The sequence below is a fragment of the Heloderma suspectum genome, chromosome 2 (assembly GCF_057233095.1).
Source record: "Heloderma suspectum isolate Gila_16-S chromosome 2, 16-S_ref, whole genome shotgun sequence".
In the NCBI taxonomy this organism is placed as follows: domain Eukaryota; kingdom Metazoa; phylum Chordata; class Lepidosauria; order Squamata; family Helodermatidae; genus Heloderma; species Heloderma suspectum.
The window spans coordinates 101,860,207-101,880,499 of record NC_139459.1 but is presented as its reverse complement, the minus strand read 5'-3'; the positions used below and the strand labels follow the sequence as shown (position 1 = coordinate 101,880,499).

General features: G+C 41.4%; 1 protein-coding gene across 2 annotated transcripts in view; it reads left to right on the top strand.

Moving 5' to 3' along the window:
• Nucleotides 1-20,293, top strand: part of MAMDC2 (MAM domain containing 2) — a 100,398-nt gene that overhangs the window by 36,066 nt on the left and 44,039 nt on the right. For both annotated transcript variants that reach the window (XR_014787766.1, XM_084834335.1), the window contains exons 3-5: nt 3,950-4,224; nt 5,621-5,705; nt 9,758-9,895. Coding sequence is in view for 1 of the 2 variants with exons in the window: in XM_084834335.1 (XP_084690461.1) it covers nt 3,950-4,224; nt 5,621-5,705; nt 9,758-9,895 (498 nt within the window). In the remaining variant the exon portion in view is untranslated. The remainder of the gene's footprint in view (nt 1-3,949; nt 4,225-5,620; nt 5,706-9,757; nt 9,896-20,293) is intronic.

Sequence of the window (20,293 nt, the reverse complement as noted above, 5' to 3'; positions counted from 1 at the left end):
TTTTTTTTTTCAAAGTCACCCGTGATAGGCTACGTGACGATTTACATAGCCTATCACGGCTGACTTTGGAAATCTAGCCATGATAGGCTACGTAAATCGTTACGTAGCCTATCACGGGTGTGTGTGTGTGTTTTACTTTTTTTTTCGCGGCCGGGTAGACAGGGCGCTCCTACCCGGCCTGAATTTCGCCGGCGAGGGATGGGGCACCTCCCCCCCCCGGCCTGAATTTCGGCCGGGCAAGGTGGGGCGCCTCCCCCCCCTCGCCTGAACTTCGGGGGGAGAACCGAAGTGCCCCCCCCACCGTGAAGCAAGGTTCGAGAACGGGTAAGGGACTTTCGTCCATCCCTACCTACAGCACAACCCACAATCAGCTCCTTTGTAGGTTGTGATGTGTGATGTGAGAACCTGGACAGCTGGCTTGTTTAGGAGCTAAACAACCCAGAAGCTAACCCATAGTTTGTTTTTAGGTTAACCACTGGATTGTTTAGCCCCTAAACAACCCAGCAGTTTGGGTTCACATGTCATGCTGCACAACCTACAAAGGAGCTGATTGTGGGTTTCGTGGCAAAACAAAAGAGGTCGGCACTGTGTGGGCAGCACTCCTGCTTGTACATGACAACCCATAGTTTTTAAACCAATGTGGGGTTGTTACATGCAAACAGCACCTATGGATTGTTGAATCGTGGATTGTCGTGTGTGAACCTGGAACTATGCGTTAACTATGGGCTGTTAACCACAAACAACACATGAAGAGAGAATGGTTTATTTTGGGGTCATGAACTCTGGGTCGTTTCAACCATGGGTTATCATTACTTGTGAACTCAGAACCTTGGGTTGTTCATGGGTTGTTTTGCCAGGCTACAGAGGTGGCAGGCAAGAACAGCTTAAAAATCCAGCTGCTCTGCATGCCAGTATTACAGTGCGGCAAAGGCATTTGGGATACAGGGAGAGAGGGGGCAAAAGGGGCGGGAACTAAACAACCCAGGAATTGACCAAACAACCAATGGTTTGCTTAGGTGTCTGGCACCCAACTTGTGGGTTAACCCTGGGTAAGGCAACAACCCATGGGTCATTGCTATATCCAAAGCAGGTCAATTAGTTAATCAATAAACCAAATTCAAGTTTAGAACTAGTTCCGGGATTGTAATCTTAAAATACCTGGGACTTGATGTTTAACATGGTCTCTAGGAATGCATTAAAATAATGCATTAATAATAATTAACAATTATGTTTGTATCCCGCTCATCCAGCAAACAGATTACAGTGTCATGTATGGGGTACTTAGTTTCCCATCCAGGTACTCTGAACAGGTCTGAACCTGCTTTCCTTTAAAGATGGAACTATATCTGATGTGTTCAGGCCACTCCATACATGGGCATCAGCACAGAGCCATACTTCATCTGATGTTAAATGTAGGAACTCATTTAATGTGTCTAGTTTTCCCTCCTAAATAACAGATCTGGGGTAGGGACAGTGATCAAAATTGGGACTTGGAGACACAGGAGAAGTATTTTTTTAAACCTTTCTCATCCCACCACAGCCATGCTGAAAATCGCCCCCCATCCCCAGCTGCTATTAACCCCGGATGGAAGCTTTCCTTAGTGCCACCTGTCTTGAAATTTATTTCTATTCTAATAATTTTAGGAAGAGGTTTCATGTTTTGGCAGGTACATCAACATTCTTAGTTGATTGTTCTAATAATATCACACAGATTCTCTTGCTCAAATGCAAAACAAATATATTACAATCACATGGAACTATTGTTGATTTGTTAGTTACATTTAGCAAATGCACTTGACTGTCTGATGCACAATAATGATCACTCGGGCCTTGTAGAGTTTAACTTGTATTTGCCAGTTTTCAGGCAATGAGTATGAAAGAGGAAGGGAAGGGCAGTATCCTATAGTGTCATACTGCTAACACAAATTATGTTTCACTAGTGTAAGGACCCCTAGTACAATGCCAATAACATTAGCTTGTGTGACAACGGTTTTTTGGGAATCCCATCATGCAAGCTAACACTACTGGTGTTACGCTAGGCATCCCTTATGCTAGTGCAATGTAATTTGTGTTAGCAGTATGATATTACCTGGAGTGTGTGCAGCAACAAGAAAGAAAAAAAGAAAGAAAGAGAGAGAAGGATGGATGGATGGATGGATGCTAGGCTGCTTATAATAAACAAAACATTTAAACCTTCCATTCGCTTATTGAGGTCTCCACTTAGATATAATTCAGCCTGTAGTGCTGCTGTAAATGTACCAAAAATGTGGAATGGCAGGGTTTGCATCTAGGGAAGCTTTGTCATGTGTTCAAAACAAAAATAGGACTAATTCTAACCTACAATTGTAGTATGTGCTTTGAAGTATATACTACTCTGATAATCATATGTTGATCTTGGGTAAAAGAAATACTATTTTGGAAGACTCATTTTGTTTTAAATTGAATGTTAACTGATTATTTATACACATGAAGCCATTAGAATGTTCTTTTAAAATTCTATTTAGGAATAAAAAATATATTTTGCCATTTATCTTTCCCATCGCCAGTGTCGCAGAAAGATTCAGTTGCCAGCCCAGTTGGCTTTTGTACATATAATTGGAGTGGCCGCTATCTTGTACTTTGCTTCAGGCAGCAAAATGCACTGGGTTGACCATGTTTGTATCTGTGGGAGAACTTTCCTTCTACCAGCCCAATTGTGTGGAGAGTTCCATGCTGACAAACTGCATTCTCAAATATTTATTCTGAGAATGATCAAACTAAAAATGTTTTGATGGGCAACTTTCAAAGTTCTGTATTGTTAACCTGATTCCTTGTTGTACTGGGTATTAGAATGAATGTATTGCTTCCTTGATTCTTTCCTTGATTTTGGCAATCTTCACTACAGCGTGTAGGGGAAATTCTAAAACTAACTGTGCTAGCTGGCAACTGTCCTGAAAGGGCTTTCTGCCAGCAAACGATACAGCATGTTGCCCTTTGGTGTAAGATGTATGTTCTCCCCAGTGACTCACTGCCCTAATTGTACTAGAAATAGAACACAGTGAGTGAAGAAATCATTATAGATGTATAGTTTATTCATCAGACTACTTGACTCCCAGCTCCCTTTTGACTTGGATGCCTTCTGATGTTACTCATGCAGTGTAATCTTAAGTGTATTTACTGAGAAGGAATACCCAGTAAACTTAGTGGAACTCACTGCTTATAAGCATGTTTAGCATTGCAGCCATAAGCATTGTAAATACATTGTGTCTTCAGATATATGGAAGCATCATGTATGAAGAGTACATGCACGTGTTTCCCAGACCTGTCTCTAAAATTTTTCCAAACATAGAAAATTGCTGGTTGTGTTGTGTTACTGTGCTGAGCGACACTTTTATTCATCCTAAGATGTGTATGTATGTGCTTTTTAAAAAAAGCAGGTGTGGGGAAGGGGAATGCAGCCCGTATTCTAATCCATGGTGCCCTCCAGATGACTTTTCAGTTGCCTTTTCAGTGCACCCCAGTTGTGGAATGCTCTCCACAGAGATGTTTGTCTGGCACTTACTTTTTGGCACCAGGTGAAGACCTTTGTATTCTCCCAAGCATTTTAAGTTCTTCCACTTCTACTGTATTTTTATATTGTTACACTGCTTCTGTTTTTTACTCTGTTTTGATACTGTAGTTTTAAACTTGTAAAAGTTTTATATTATGTTTTATCATGTTCCTGTAATTTATGGTTTGAACTGTTGTGAACCATCCAGAGAGCTTTGAGTACTGGGTGGTATAGAAATGTAATAAATAAATAAATGTCTTGGAATACAACTCCCATCACCTTGACTATTGGTAATACTCTCTGGGGCTGATGAGAGTTCTAATCCAAAACATCTGGAGGGTATCACATTGGGGAAGGCTATAATGGTAAATGTCACATTATTTTAAAGTTAACAGTCCAATTTTGTTTGTGCATTTCTAGGTCATTACATTTCTGTGGACACCTCACAGGGAACTCATGGGGACACAGCTGCATGGTTGCTTAGTCCTGAACTCTACGCAGAAGAGTGGAGCTGTATTAGACTTATATATCAGATTGCAGCATCTTCAGAGTTGCCAATAGATCCTACTGCCTTAAATCTATACCTAAGGGTTGAAGGTGAAAGTTTTGATCGGTTGCTTTGGACAACCATGGAACGCTCAGAGAGCTGGCTCATAGCCAGTCTAGATATAAGAAACAGTACAAACAAATACAAGGTAAGCATAACATTGTAACAAGGCACTGCATCTACTTCTGTAGGTGTTCAATCATGTAGATCAGCCTTCCCATCCTGGTGCCCTCTAGATGTTTTGGACTACAACTTCCAGAATTCCTGGCCATTCGCCATGCTGGCTGAGGATGATGGGAGTTGAAGTCCAAAACATTTGGAGGATGTCAGCCTTCCCAAACATGAATAAGGATAAGTTTGATAGGTACTTCTTTGGGTTGAATTAATTCACTTACCCATACAAGAGCATGACAATTCTTGATAAGCAGAGAAAGAACTGTAGAGAAATGCATGTATAGCTTGACTTTTTGATTGTGTTTATCTCCCGTCCCATGAAAACACAGTGCATTAAACACCTGGAACAACTGTAGCCATTTTCAGGCATTTGAAGCTGTGCCCTGAACATATGCAGTGCACATTCATTAGATCATCTGTAGGGAGCCTAGGTGTACACAGCTGTATATGTGGGGAGTAAGTACAGATGCTCTAATTAAGGTGTGTATATCGGGGTGGGTCCTGCCATCCCCCTCCTGCATTCATTGTATTCCAATGAAAAGAGCTACAGTCATCATTGCATTGCATCTTATGTTTTTCTTAGCAAAAACCTGTCAGGAAGTTGCCGTAACCATCAAGGAAAACCTAGTGGAAAATCATTATTCACTGAAATACAGATAGGGTTCCTTCCCATGTTGGTCTTTGTTTACAGAACTATATAAAAACTACAAATGTTTCCATAATTGATTTCATTTGGAGTTACCTGCAAACAAGACTTTCAAAATTTCTTCTTTTTTTTGCCAGTTTCAAATCTTAAAATAAATAGGGCAGGTATGGTACATTAATGTGTGAAATGCTTATGAAACCATGAGCGCAGAGCTATGTAGTGACTGCTCTCTCTCTCTGGCCGTATATTTAGGATAGGGGTAGGTAGTGGACAAGATGTGCGCCACATCTAGGCCCCACTGCCCCACACTGCGCTCCAAATTCAGTTATTTAAATGGCATCCGTAGTGGAGACCAAGTGCCCAAAGAATCAAAACTACTTTATTTGTAAGCTAGTTTTGACCCTTTTAGTGCTCTGTAGCTACTATAGAGCACCTGCTACAGAGTACTCCATAGCCGCTACAGACACCTTTTTCTTCTTTTTTTTTTTCAAAATTGGCACCTGCAAGGGGGGAGGCAGTGTGGCCCATGGAGGGGGGAGCCTGGGGGGCAGAAATACCCCTTCTAGGCCCAGTCATCAATAGAACCCTGAAAGAAGGAAAGTCATAGCAGTTTGGCACAAAACTGAGACCCCGCCCCCTGTAATTAATTTACCCTTTTTTCATTGTTAACAAATTCTGTGAAAAATGAGTACTTACATTCTTCTCTTTTTGGCTTATTTTGTAGATTGTACTAGAAGGTGTATTGGGAAGAGATATTTTTGCCAGCATAGCAATTTTTGAAATTAAAATAACTACTGGCTACTGTATAGGTAGGTAGTTTTTGTAATAATTGCCACTAGTTAAAATATGAATTTGGTGCTTAATTGTAAAACTACTTGTAATTATGTAATTAGTTCAGATCAGTATCGGAACATTATTCAGATCAGTATAACATTAACATATTACATAAGATTTTTAAGTTATTGTTTATTATAGCAATACTGTTTTAAAAATCCACAACAAGTCAAGTGATGCATGTTTATACATATACATAATAATCTGATTATGGTGTCCTGATTCATAGGATCCATCATTGAGGAGAGGCAATAGCCCAAATGAGACAGGCAGAAGGGAGCTGCATTGGAATGCAGGAACAAGAGATTCAGGGCCATAAGCAAAGATCCTGCCGCAGCCAAAAGCGCGGGGAGCACATTGCTTCAGCACTGGCTTGCTGCTACTACCAGTTCCTTGTAGTCTAGCCTGGAGTATTCCTTAGTGCAATCATGGGGTTCTTCTAGGTGACTGGGTGTTGAGCACTGGGGGCTAGGCCAGTGGAAGCTCAAAGCTCTACAGGGCTTTCATGACCCTCAGAGGAGTTGGTAGTCCATTCCTCAGAATCCACAGGCAATCCTCAGGGCTAGTGCAGACTCTGGATCCAGTGAGTCTTCTTCGGATGGGCCAGGGAGAGGATCCATCTCTTTCTCAGAGCCGCTACTGCTTGGGGACTCTGAGTCTGAGGGCTCAGGGCCAAGTGCCATTATATCACAGGAAATTGCACCAGTGTAATGTTGCTACAGCAAAATACCGAGGTAGTAGCAGCTGTACCTGTGCAATTTCATTGTGTAGTAGACTCTGCTCCTTAGAGTCTGTCAGGGGCACACCGGCCAAAAGAGAGGCAGGGAAGGACTGATCCACATAGATAGTGCACCTGCATGAAGGCCTTTAGTGGCTGGTGTGTTCTGGTGATGTCATTGGTTTGTGCAGGTGCAGATGCTAGAAACTTCTGCAACAGAACATACTGGGCTCTCCACAGCAGTGGTCAGTTTTATTTATTTTATTATTTATTTATTGCATTTATATCCCGCCTTTTTCCTCTTGCAAGGAACCCAAGGCGGCGTACATAGTCCTCCTCCTCTCCATTTTATCCTCACAACAACAACCCTGTGAAGTAGGTCAGGCTGAGAGTCTGTGACTGGCCCAAAGTAATCCAGTGAACTTCCATGGCTGAGTGGGGACTAGAACCCGGATCTCCCAGCTCCCAGTCCGACACTCTCACCGCTACACCACACCGGTTTTGTCAGATATTTATAAAAATGGAACAGCCATGGTGGATCAGACCAAAGGTATATCTAGTCTAGCATTCTGTTCACACAGTGGCCAATCTGCTGCTTGTGGAAAACCCACAATTAGGACATTGGCGCACTAGCATCCTCCTGCTCATGACTGAGGTAAGTCAGCTAGTTGTTGGAGTACCCCATTTTGACTTAATGGAATAGCAGATTTACAGTGCAATCCTATGCATGTCTATTCAGAAGTAAGTCTCATTTAATTCAATGGGACTTACTCCCAAGGCTGCAGTTCTATATCCACTTACCTGGGAGCAAGCCCCATTGAACTCAGTGGGACTTATGTCTGCTTAGACGTGTATTGGATTGTACTGTCACAGCCAAATTCCACTTTTTAGGCTGCAATCCCATGCATATTTAGACAGAAAAAGGTCCTACAACTGCTGGGAAGACTTTTTTCCTGCCTAAACATGCATAGGATTGTGTCCCTGGCTACTTTCGTCAGCTTGTCCAGTTAAGAATCTGGAGCTGAGAAATTTGGTTTCACACCCCAGCTCTGCTTGCAAAAGAACAAAGGTCATAGTTTGTGTATATGTGAATGTATAGGTGTGCTTCTATTCCTTACTGATGGCAAGATTTGTAGTCAGGGCCACCCAGAGGAATCTGGGCACCTGGGGCAATGGAATTTTCATGGGGCCCCTGTCACACACAAAAATTACAATTGTTTTGAAATTATTTATAATTGAAAGATCATAAATCCCATTAAAAATGTCCCAGCTTCTTGAATAACTATAGTAGACATATAAATACATACATAATTAACAAGTAAATATCAAAATATTTGTACCTAATAACTAATTATTAGTATGTTTAATCTTTCTTCAGTAGGTAATTAACAATATTTCAGACCTAATGTTAAAGTGGGTTTGGAGAGCAGCATCCCCTGTGTTACTGGGCCGAGTATTTATTTTCATATTTAAATATATGCTGTTTCTCTCTTACAGATTCACAATTTTTAAAGGAAATTTTGGTGAAAAAAATGGTAAAAATGTACTATGTTTCATTTAGTTAAAATTGCTGGGAGAAAAGGTGTATGGCCTCTTCCTCCTCCTGGTACAGCCACCCCTACCCTCCATTCACTACTCCTAGAAGAACTATGCACACAGAGTTTTCAGAGGCGTAGTAACCACTGCCTAGGAAGCATTCTAGAACCAAGTTCTGAGCTGCTTCCTCAACTTGTTTTTGTTAGAAACCTGGAACAGAATACAATATTAATACAACATGAGTTGATAGTTCTGTTCAAAAGAAAAAATAAAATACTATGCCCTGTACCACTGTAATGTTATGCACAGTCAAGAGTGTAAGAGTCATTACACTAATTGTGATTTCAGAGTGAAAATGCATACGACTGAAAGCAGGCGTATGAGGTACACCACATAACCACCCAATGTGGAATAAGGATTATGACTAGACGTTCTGTTATAATGGGTGACCTTTATAGGAAGAAATGATTGAAAAGTTGCCCTTGAATATTTGGTATAGATAACCACAGGTTTTTTTTAAAGTGTGGCCCAGCAAGCAGAAAAAGGAGGAATTTAGCCAGGAATATGTGTTCTAAGGCAACGTATCAACGACTGGAAGATAGGGAGAGGGGGAGAACCCATTTGACACATAGGAAAACTGAAGCAGCAGGCAAATGAAGTCAATGCTGAGGCCAGCCACGTACTCCATTACTGGCCAGTCAATCAGCCAGCCTTCTTCCTCTGTGCAACGCCCCCCCCCCCCATCGCCTCAAAGTACCCCTTCCTTGTGGAGGGAAGGGGTCATCTTTGATTGGCCAGTTCAGGCTAACATAGACCCTATTTTTTGTGGCGCTTCCCCTCTTAATTAGAGGGGCTAGCACTTCCTGGCACTGGGTACCAGGCAGACTCCAAAGGCTTTCTGATCCAGGGAAAGGCTCTGGAGTAACAAGAATATTTTGACCATGTGCGAGCTTGTTTTTCAAAACTAAAAGAAAAAATGCTCTCCTTACCTTGGCTCATGTGAATGGCTTGCATTTTATTAAAGTAAAGTAATGCTTGTCCAGGGCCCCCCCACTGCTGTGCAGGGGCCCGGGGCAAACTGCTCCCTTTGCCCCCTCCCCCCTGGGCAGGCCTGCTTGTAGCTATGTGTAGACTGAAAAACCTAAATGCACTATTGGTAGCCAAACAACTTATCCTGCAGTACTTGAAAGCAGCAAACCCTCCACATATGGGAGCCTGGATAGAGGACCTTTTGAGATACGGTGGTCTTGGGGCATTTGGCACTTAACCGATGAAATATTAGTGCCAAATTTGATAGCATTTGCCTGGAGTTCTTGAAACTGTGTGAAATTTAAATCCCTATATGACTCACCTTCTCTCCCCTGTCCACCTGCTTCCCTGTTTCTTTCCTCTTTTTTATTATGTGTGCAAACTGATATTTCTTTCCTGTTTTCTATTATGTGTAATAATAGACATATTATTACACATAATTGATAATTGATAATTTATCAATAATTTATCATTTATCATTTCAAAACGAATTGATAATTTCGTTGAAAGTTTTATGTGTGAATGTGGGTGGATAATGATGATAACAAGTGGGAGGAGGGCATGGTTGAAGCTTTGTGAAATATATTTCAGAATAAAAATAGAAATGTTGTGTTCACATTTAAATTTTTAAAAACCCCAATTCATTGAGATGATTGTATTCAATGCACTAGATGTCTACGTTCTGTGCAATGAATGCTTGTTTCATGCTCTCAGAGCTTCATTAATACTCTTTTGCAACTGCAGAATGTAATTTTGAAGAAAATCATCTGTGTGGTTTTATGAACCGCTGGAACCCCAACGTGAACTGGTTTGTTGGTGGAGGAAACATTGGAAATTCCCAATCCATCCTTCCAAGAGATCACACTCTTAACGATGAATTCGGTAAGCGAGAGGAATGGGGGGGGAGGGCGGAATCTGTAACTATTAACCAAAACAAATTACATTAAAAACATTTTTATGTATTGCTTCACCTGTCCAAAGGCCTTTATTTGGAATTCTCACATTGGAATATGAGAACACTATGACTGAAAGTTTTGAAATCACATAGTACAGAGCTTAAAAAATATACTTGAAGAAAGAGAGGAGGGGAGGGGAATCAGCAAATTGAATTAGCTAATGGCATTTTTGACATAAAGGAGGCATTATGTAAACCACCCAGAGAGCTTTGGCTGTGGGGCAGTATAGAAATGTAATAAAATAAAATAAAAATTCAGCTGGAAAAAATCTGAAAACATGAAAAGGTCAAGCATTCCATAGGAGCCCCCTAAAATATTGATGTATATGATAATGGCATATATGAGCACAACTGTGCTTTTGTATAGGTTCCAAATAAACATTTTCGCTAAATGTTTTCAGGCCTGTTTTCTTAGTTTTAGTTTTTTAGTTTCATTCATAGTATTCCTGTTTGAATAACTTCACATAGTGTGACTTATCCAGGCATTGTTCCAGGAACAATTTTTCTAGAACTTTGTCAGCTATTCACATACACTATCCAGAGTAATGAACATGAATAAAATCAACCTCACTTTAGCTTCTTCATCAAGGATCATGATTCTACCATTACCTTGTTTGTTAGTTTGAAGTAACTATGTTCCATAACCACATCATAGAGTGTTAACTGTAATATACTGCATCAGAAACATTTCTACAAAGGATGTGCAAAATGTGTCCCTTTAATTTCTGTGAAGATTTCTGCTTTTCTGCCCTGTGGTGTCAGATATCCATGAAAACTCCATGGAGTGTATTTAATATTGTTGGTTTTAAGAACCGTGGACATAAATCAGATAGATATTAGGATGTACTTCTGAAAGAAGATGCATTCAAAGAGATGTGTATAGACATTCTTGTTCAGGTGCATGTCTTCATTTTAAGGGCTAAAGTAGACATGACATTAAGCATGCATTTGTACTTAGTGTGCACATAAGTAAACAATAAAAGTAGCAATTACTAGAAGGGGGCTCATAATTATTGGGGTCACAGTAGGTTGGGAGGGGGAGTTTAATGCTTTGTTTCCATGCTGCAGTCCTCGTGAAAATCACTCCTCCAAAGCTGCCATTTGCCTTGGGAGGAATTAAGTATTAGAAAATTCTTTGCACTGTCTAAACTACAATATATGCTTTGGAATTTGAATCTGCTGGATTACTGGGCATCTTTAATTCATGTCCTATTAATTAAGGATGGTCAGTAATCCAGCACATTCAAATTCATATCTAGGCATTGGCTTAGTAAATATTTTATGATTTATTTATTTATTTATTTATTTCAAATTATTTCTAGGTTGCCTTTAAGGGTGGAACCCTTAAATGTATTTGAATAATCCTGTTGAGTTCAGTGGAGGTCCTTTGAACATGTTTTTGTAGCATACAATCAGGGCTGGTGTCAAGTGTGGCCATTGTTGGGCATCTGCCAAGGGCCCACACCCCAGCAGGGGCCCACTATCAAGGATGCCCTGGACCTGCTCCTCTTATTCATCACTGCAACCTGCTTGTTCACCTGCCTCTTGCTGTGGCCCAGTCAACAGTGGTATTTAGAAAAAGGAACAGCAGCGGCCACTACCTACTTGCTCACTGGCTCTCTGCCCATCAACAGGGGTTCTACAAACCCCACTCACTGGTCTGGTTTGGGGCATCCGCGGGGGGGGGGGGAGGCGATCCCTCCCTCCCCCTGGAATCCTCCCCAGCTGGCTCCACTCCGCGGCGAGTTTGCGGAGCTGCCAGCTAGGCCCGTCCGCAGCCTGGCTTCTGCCCGCTGCTGATCTGCGGACGCAAATGGTGTCCAGCGTAGCGGACGTCATTTGCGTCCCTGCTCTTCTCATGATAGGCTGCGTAAATATTTACGTAGCCTATCACGGCAAAGAGCAGGGATGCAAATGGCGTAGCGGATGCCATTTGCGTCCCTGCGGTTTGCCGTGATAGGCTACGTAAATATTTACGTAGCCTATCATGGCAAAAGTAGGGATGCAAATGGCATCCGCTATGCTGGATGCCATTTGTGTCTGCAGCCCGGCAGCGGGTGGCTGCGGACTGAAGAGGATGGACCTGGACCTAGCCGGCGGCAGGTAGGGTCCGTCCCCACAGAACTTCGCGGGGTGGCGGGGGGGAGTAGTCCGTTCCGCCACGGACTCTGGGGGCCGGATTCGAAAGAATCCGGCCTCATTGGAGTCCGTGGCAGATTTCTCCGCCATCCCTACTCATCAAACAACTAAGTGGTAGCAATGATGACAAAGGGGTTGCAGAGCAAGAGCAGCAGGTGACAATGGTGGTGAGAAGGTAGGCTCACTGAGGGAGGGGCCACTGAGGGTGTCTTGCACTGCATACAATCCTCTCTTAATCCAGACTAAATGTAAGAGATGCATGTTCCTTCAAAGCTATGCTCAGTCATGAAGCTCACCAGTTGGTCCTGACAAATGTATCAACCTGAACTATTTCACAATCCTGTTTAAAATACAACTGTTTAAAATACAAGTGTCACTACTCTTAAGGGGTGGAACTGGGCTTCCCATGAGAGATGTTCCAGCTGAATATGGTCCTCTAGACATGGTTACAAACTTGCTCAGGACCTTTAGAACCTGGCACTCGCGCATCTTTGCTAAAGTGGAACCTCATAATACCCACACGCACGCTTCTTCAAACAATGAAGAATTTATTAAACAGAAACAAGAACTTGGTCAGACAAAGCTTCGTCTGAGCAAAATAAGCAACAGAGCAGTGACAGAACTGCAGTGTCCAGTGCCCTTTAGGTCATTCTCTCTGGGCTTGCCTGAGGGTGGCTGGATTCTGGGGTTTGTCTCCCTCCAAGAGAGATCAGTTGGCGCTCCTGCCAAAAATATTGGTGGCCAAAAGTCGAAAGTGTCCAGTAGCAAGGACCCAGATGTTTTAGGCCCATCAGCTATGGCTGGAACTAATCAGAGGTTGGAACACTGAGTGCACAAAACTGTTTTGTTGTTTTTTAAATCCAGTTTACAGGAAGATTTTGACATTGTAGTTATTATTACAAAAAGCACAAAAGTTTCAAGAAAATTCCCAGGTACTGAGAATTGTAGTTCCTTACTGAAAACAATGAGGTTGATCACCCCTACTACAGGAGCCATCAATAAACACAAAAGTGGGTGGTTCTGGGGAATGTGTGCTCTTTCTGACAGAGCTATTTTCCAACAATGCAAAGTTGTGAAACTTTTACAAACTACAATTTCTCTTCCTTACACCTGGAGGGTGTTTCTTTTTAATCCTGAGAGGGAAATTATTTCAGGAGTGGTTCTTAGTGTGTTTGATTTAATTTTTCTTCCTGCCTGCCTTGAGGCTTTCTGAATATATGCAGCTTCAATTGGTAATGCCATAACTAGCCCTTCCCAAAACTGCTGAGTAACCTACTTTTGTTAATGGCAAAGTTGTCCACCTTAGCTCAAGCCAAACTTTCCTAAAGGCACCATGCGTATGGGTGCTAATAGCAGGGAGGGTGTAGAGCTTGCCCTGCTGCCCAGCAGCCTGCTAACAGGCCATGGGTCATGCTGCTGGAGGAAGGGGAGAGAAGACAATGTTCACCGATTCCTTCTTCCCTCTCCAGTGCTGTTTTAATATGAGTAACTGATGTGTCAGGTGATGCTCTTAAGTAGCTTTGGATAGGGGGAAATATGTGAAAATAGCCTCCCCTTTCCTCTGGTAGCAGCTTCTGCTGTATCAGAGTCCCATCTGCGAACAGAGCAAACCCTCCCAATTGCAGAAGGACATGTCTGAATCCAATCATGAGTCTTTTGGATAATGCATTAAAAAATCAAAATAAACAATAAAAGAAGAAAATTATTGCAGTTCTTTTAAAATTCAAAGAGAGAAATGTTGAATTGAACAATTCAGGAAGCGATGTTATCAGATGTAGAAGTTCGCCCTCCTTGGATATTCAGAGGAGGAAAAATAAATATTGCCTCTTAATTTGTTTTCTTCCCCAAAGTGCTGAAAACATAAAATAATGATATGTTTCTTTACAAGAAATGCATCTGCTAAACACAGATCAAAGCATTTTTTTAATGAGCTGATGTAAGCAACATGAAACTAGTCTCTAGAGTTTTAGGGAGTATGGGAATATTCTGATATATTATGTCTCGAACTAGAAATATATCATCGCTACTGGAATGAGAGAGGCATGTCAGCTTTTCTTCTACAAGGCAATCTTCAATTGCCTTGCTGGTGAAATTTGTGTCCTTGGTATTTTTGCAAACTAGGGATAAGTTGGGTTCTCAAATTCTGAATTAGAGACCTCTTCAGAGATGTTAAACCACAAACTGTTATATTCGTTCACTGGAAAGACTGAGTATAACAGATGCATTTGGCTCTAAAACTAGAGCAGATGTCAAAACCAGTGGCTTCTTCTGCTCATTCAGCAGACTTTGCTCATTTTCATGTGGTCTCTTGAGTTTGATGAAAAAGGCAATTCCACAGCTATGATTTTGACTTGAGCATATGTAATCTTATGTTAGGATTCGTCATTCTGTTTTGTTTGTTTTTCTCCTGCAGAGCTGGAGAGGTCAGAATCCAGATAGCTCCTTTAGGTTTGTTCATGGTTGGGGCTCTGAGTCCTTGTTTATAATGGTAGCATTCCTGGATCTATATTAGAATAGCTAGAGGGTGTTAAACTGATATCAAGAAACTGTTATCAATTAAGGGGCTGACAGAGAACAGCTCATTAAAATCCACACAAACACATTAAATACTTCTAGATAAATTAATCTAATTTATTGAGAATAGTTCACAAAAAGACAATCATCAATACAGATGGTGGAGCCTTCCAGGGTTGTCTCCTGCTGACCCTGTAAAAAGCGGTCCAGTCTGGAGGACTTCACAACTCCCAAAACATCTTCAAAGCATCAGACAGACAAACATGAACACAAATGCTTTGAAGCCTACCAATTCTAGTTATGACCTAGTTAATAGGAAGGCCACTACCCTTTGGACCTTCCCCAGTGACAGTGATTAACCAAACATATTGGAAAGAAAGGTTTCATAACCATTCTCTTAATTTTGGTAGGTGCCAGTTAGGACATTATGGAAAATAGTGGGATTTGATATAGTGCCACCTCCTCAAGCTATGGTTTGGGAACCTTGGTACAGGAGGCATTTCTGCATGTCTTGGAGACCATATCCATTATCTCACAGCTCTCAGGCAGCTAGCGGCAGCTTCTGCTGTGCAGTTCCATCTCTGAGACAGTGAATGGTGTTTTACTTCATAAGATGGCTCCTTTGCATCATAGTGGCTGAGGCCTACTTCCAGTTACTATAAACAGACACTGTTACTCATTTATAAGATGCTTGAGATGCAGTGTTTGAAATGTGTGTTTTCACTTCGTGTACGCTGTAACTCACTGAAATGTTTCAAAACCCATATTAGTGTAATACCTTTATTAAGCCAACCAAAACATAACCCCCAAAGTGTACACTTTCAAGATGTTATAAAAAGTGTGTGTGGAAGCGGGGGAGGGGGGGATAGGGGAGTGGAAAAAAACTGGCTAGGTGTTGAAGCCAGTGTCTGCATGTTCAGAGTCTCAAGATGGAATGGAGGAGGAGGGATTTAAGAACTCAAGAAGAGCTGTATTGGATCAGACCAAGGGTCCATCTAGTCCAGCATTCTGTTCACACAGTGGCCAACCAGCTGTTGACCAGGAACCCACAAGCAGGGCATGAGCGTAACAGCACCTTCCCACCCATGTTCCCCAGCAACTGGTGTACATAGGCTCACTCCTCTGGTACTGGAGGTAGCACATAGCCATCAGGACTAGTAGCCATCAATAGCCTTCTCCTCCAGGAATTTGTCCAGAATGCTCCTTTTAAAGCCCTCCAAATTGGTGGCCATCACTACATCCTGTGGTAGCGAATTCCATAGTTTAACTATGCACTGTGTGAAGAAGTACTTCCTTTTATCTGTCCTGAATCTCCCACCAATCAGCTTCATAGGATGACCCCGGGTCTAGTATTTTGAGAGAGGGAGAAAATTGTCTCCCTAACCACATTCTCCACACCATGCATAATTTTGTAGACCTCTATCATGTCTCCCCTTACCCTCCTTTTTTCCAAGCTGAACAATCCCAGCTGTTGTAATCTCTCTTATAGGGGAGATGCTCCAGCCCCTTGATCATTTTAGTTGCTCTTTTCTGCACCTTTTCCAGCACTACAATATCTTTTTGTAGGTGTGGTGACCAGAACTATACACAGTATTCCAAGTGTGGTCACACCATAGATTTGTATAGGGGCAGTATGATGTTGGCAGTTTTATTCTCAATCCCTTTTCTAATTATGCCTAACATGGAGTTTGCCTTTTTTTTTACAGTGGCCACACACTGGGTTGACATCTTCACTGAGCTGTTCACAGCAACCACAAAGTCTCTTTCTTGGTCAGTCACCGCTAGCTCAGATCCTATCAGGCTATACTTGAAGTTGGGATTTTTTGCTCCAACATGCATCACTTTACATTTGGTAACATTGAACCACATTTGCCATTTAGATGCCCATTCTCCCAGTTTGGAGAGATCCTTTTGTAGCGCTTCACAATCCCTTTTTGTTTTAACCACCCTAAATAATTTGGTGTCATCTGCAAACTTGGCTACTTCACTGCTCACTCCTGATTCCAGATAATTTATGAACAGGTTGAAAAGCATTGGTCCTAATACAGATCCCTGTGGGACCCCACTATTTACTTCCCTCAATTGGGAGAATTTACCATTTATTCCTACTCTCTGCTTTCTGTTCTTTAACCAGTTACTGATCCATAAAAGGACCTGTCCTCTTATTCCATGACTGCTGCGTTTTTTCAGGAGACTTTGGTGAGGGGCTTTGTCAAAAGCCTTTTGGAAGTCCAAGTAAGCAATGTCTACTGGGTCACCCCTATCTACATGGGGTGTTTATTGACACTCTCAAAGAACGCTAAAAGGTTAATGAGACAGGACTTATCTTTGCGGAAGCCGTGTTGATTCCTTTTCAGCAGGGCTTATCCTTCTATATGCTTACTAATTTTATCTTTAATAATGCCTTCAACCAATTTATCTGGAACAGACGTTAAGCTAACTAGCTTGTAATTTCTCGCATCCCCCCTGGATCCCTTCTTGAAAATTGGTGTTACATTGGCCATCTTCCAGTCCTCTGGTGTAGAGGCAGATCTTAGGGACATGTTATGTATTTTGGTTAGAAGATCAGCAATTTCATATTTGAGTTCTTTGAGAACTCTAGGATGGATACCATCTGGGCCCGGTGATTTATTTGCTTTCAATTTATCAGCAAGGTTGAGAACGTCATCTTCTGTCACCACTATTTGCCTCTGTTCCTCAGACTCCCTTCTGGAAAACATCAGTTCAGGCACAGGTATCTGTCCCGTATTTTCTGTAATGAAGATGGATGAAAAGAATTCATTCAGCTTCTCTCCATTGTCCTTGTCCTCCTTCAGTACTCTTTTAACTCCATTGTCATCCAGTGGTCCAACTTCTTCTCTAGCTGTTTTTCTGCTTCTAATGTATTTAAAGAATTCTTTATTGTTGGCCTTGATGTTGTTAGCAATATGCTCTTCAAAATGCTTTTTTGCATCTCTTATTGTCTGCTTGCATAGCCTTTGTGCAAGCTTGTGCTCCCTTTTGTTTTCCTCACTTGGGCAAGACTTCCATTTTCTGAAAGAAGCTCTCTTTTCTCTAATCGCTCCCTTAATACTGCTCGTTAACCATGCTGACGACCTCTTGGACTTGGTGCTATCTTTCCTAACCTGTGGTATTTTATTTATTAAATTATTTATTAAATTTCTTAATTTAAGAAATTTATACATTTTAGCTGGGCTTCTAGTAATGTGATTTGGAGTAATCCCCAAGCATTTTGAAGGAATTTAATCCTTTTGACTCCCCCTTTTAGCTTCCTTTTCACCAGTTCCCTCATTTTAGAGAAGTTTCCTCTTTTGAAGTCAAATGTGACTGTGTTGGACTTCCTGGGCAATTTTCCATTTAAATATATATTAAATCTGGTCGCACTGTGATCACTGTTTCCAACTGGTTCAACAACATTTACATCTCATACTAGGTCCTGGGCAACACCACTTAGGATTAAATCCAAGGTTGCCTCTCCTCTGGTCGGTTCCATGACCAACTGTTCTAGAGCACAATCATTTAGGGCATCTAGAAATTTAACCTCTTTCTCATGGTTGGAACATGCATTTATCCAATCAATGTGGACTGATCAATTATTGATCAATAATTGCCCATTATTGCAACACTTCCTTGTTTGGAGGCTTCCCTGATTTCATTTTCCATCTCAAGGTCACTCTGAACATTCTGGTCTGGGGGGACGATAGCATGTTCCGAGCACTAAATTAGCAGACATTTGGTTAGGCCCTGCAGGTCATGTGATGGTTACTGGACATGCAGCTTCCCCTGGGGTTGCTGAGGGCAAGAAATATTGGATCCTCATGTTTTTCATTCTGGGTGAAACACATGGGCTCCTTTTATTCTGGACCACAGAGAGAAATTAGGCAGTCTTTATATTAACCAAGCAGGAGATAATTTTAGATGCCATTCTAGGTTAAAACAAAGTCAACTGAAGCCAAATTGGGTAGCTTCACCTAGTGGTTGGAAAGGATGAACCCTCAGAGAATAAAGTCCTAGCTTCTTGTGGTATGAAATCCTTTTCTTCCAGTTTAGGGTACCTCTATAGAATGGCTAAATTTGGTATTCTCTAAGTCTCACAAAAAGCAAAGGAGGCCATGATGACTGTAAGTAAAATTCCAAAACCCACATTAGTATAATACCTTTGTCAGGCCAACCAAAAGATGGAACCAGAAGATTAGGCCAAGTAATAAAAGTATTAAAAGCTGTTATACAGTGGGACCCTGATTAAGATCTCTTAGGGTGCCATCCTATGCATCTTTACACAGACATAAGTCCTACAGCTCCTAGCATCCCCAAGCCAGCCATAGGATTGTGCCCTTAATCAGGCAAGATGTTATAAAAAGCAAGGGGGGGGGGGAAGGCTGACTTGATATTGATGTTGAAGTCATGAAATCATTAAAACTCTGATGCATGAAGCAGCCCTGAGTTTTAACAGGAGCTTGTCATGCAGTACTGGAAGCAGCAATTATGAAAAACAGCTCAAATGCTCCACTGTAGGCACAGGACTAGATGGACAATATTCAAAACAGCAGACATAGACATGTAGAGAGAAAAATCAAAAGTGTAACATAATCATCATGTCTTGCAATAACAGCTATTGTTATATCTCATGCAAAAAATGCAGCCATTTTATAGCAAAACAATAATTTTGACATTTATTTCAGCATTTTTAAATTATAGAGTTAATTAAGTGCCACAAATTGGACACAGCTTTTAAATCATCCTAAAGTTCTCATCCTTCCAAACTACAAAGCATTTGGTTGATTTTGTACAGCAACAATAAAAATAATGAAATGAATCTCCTAATGACATTGAGAGCAGAGGGGGGTGATTTAGTGAATTAGATCATAAGAATAGACACAGCATTCCCAGACACATGGAATTATTTGACGTTGTTTCCCCAAAGAGCATTAATGAAGTGGGAGTCATTTTCTATCGTTCTGTTCCAAAAAAAAGAGAGCATCTTTTAATGGTAAAAACACAAGAGCTGATGGATTTCTGAGAGCTGTTTATGAAGAGATTTTGTACTCCTGTTCAAATACCCATGTACTAAATCAGTTATAAAGGATGCATGTTTCTTTAAGCAGGGGTGTTTTTCCCCTGTCGTGGTCAGCGGCTTAGCTGGACTTTCAGGGACCACACTAACATGGTCTGCACTTGCAAAAAGCTTTATTCAGGATGGAGTATTGAATCACCGTGATGGGTCACTGCAGACATCTGAGTGACCACAAATAGAGTTTCCAGCCTTCTGATACAGGCAGTGATAAACAACTTATGCCAAACCACATTCCTTCGGGCTTCCACATCCCATATTTGCTATTCATAATTGCAGTTTCTCATGTAAAGCAATAATGTGTTACACCTTTTGCTTAAAGCCTAGACGGAAATTCATAAGTGTTACTCCAACTGACAGGAAGATATTAGCTTAACCGCAAGCTCTATAGGAAGCTACAAAAACCCACAAACTACATTCTGTTTTTCTTCACCTCTGCATCAAGCTAAGCTTTCTATAAGTGTTCTAGCCTTGCATTCTTGCTCTAATTTTATTATGGCCACTAACTTAAAATGGAGTCTCTTTGGCCAAAGCTGAATGTCCATTGCAGCCATGACAGCCCTTCCAAAATAGTATCCTTTTCCAATCACCATGTATGTGT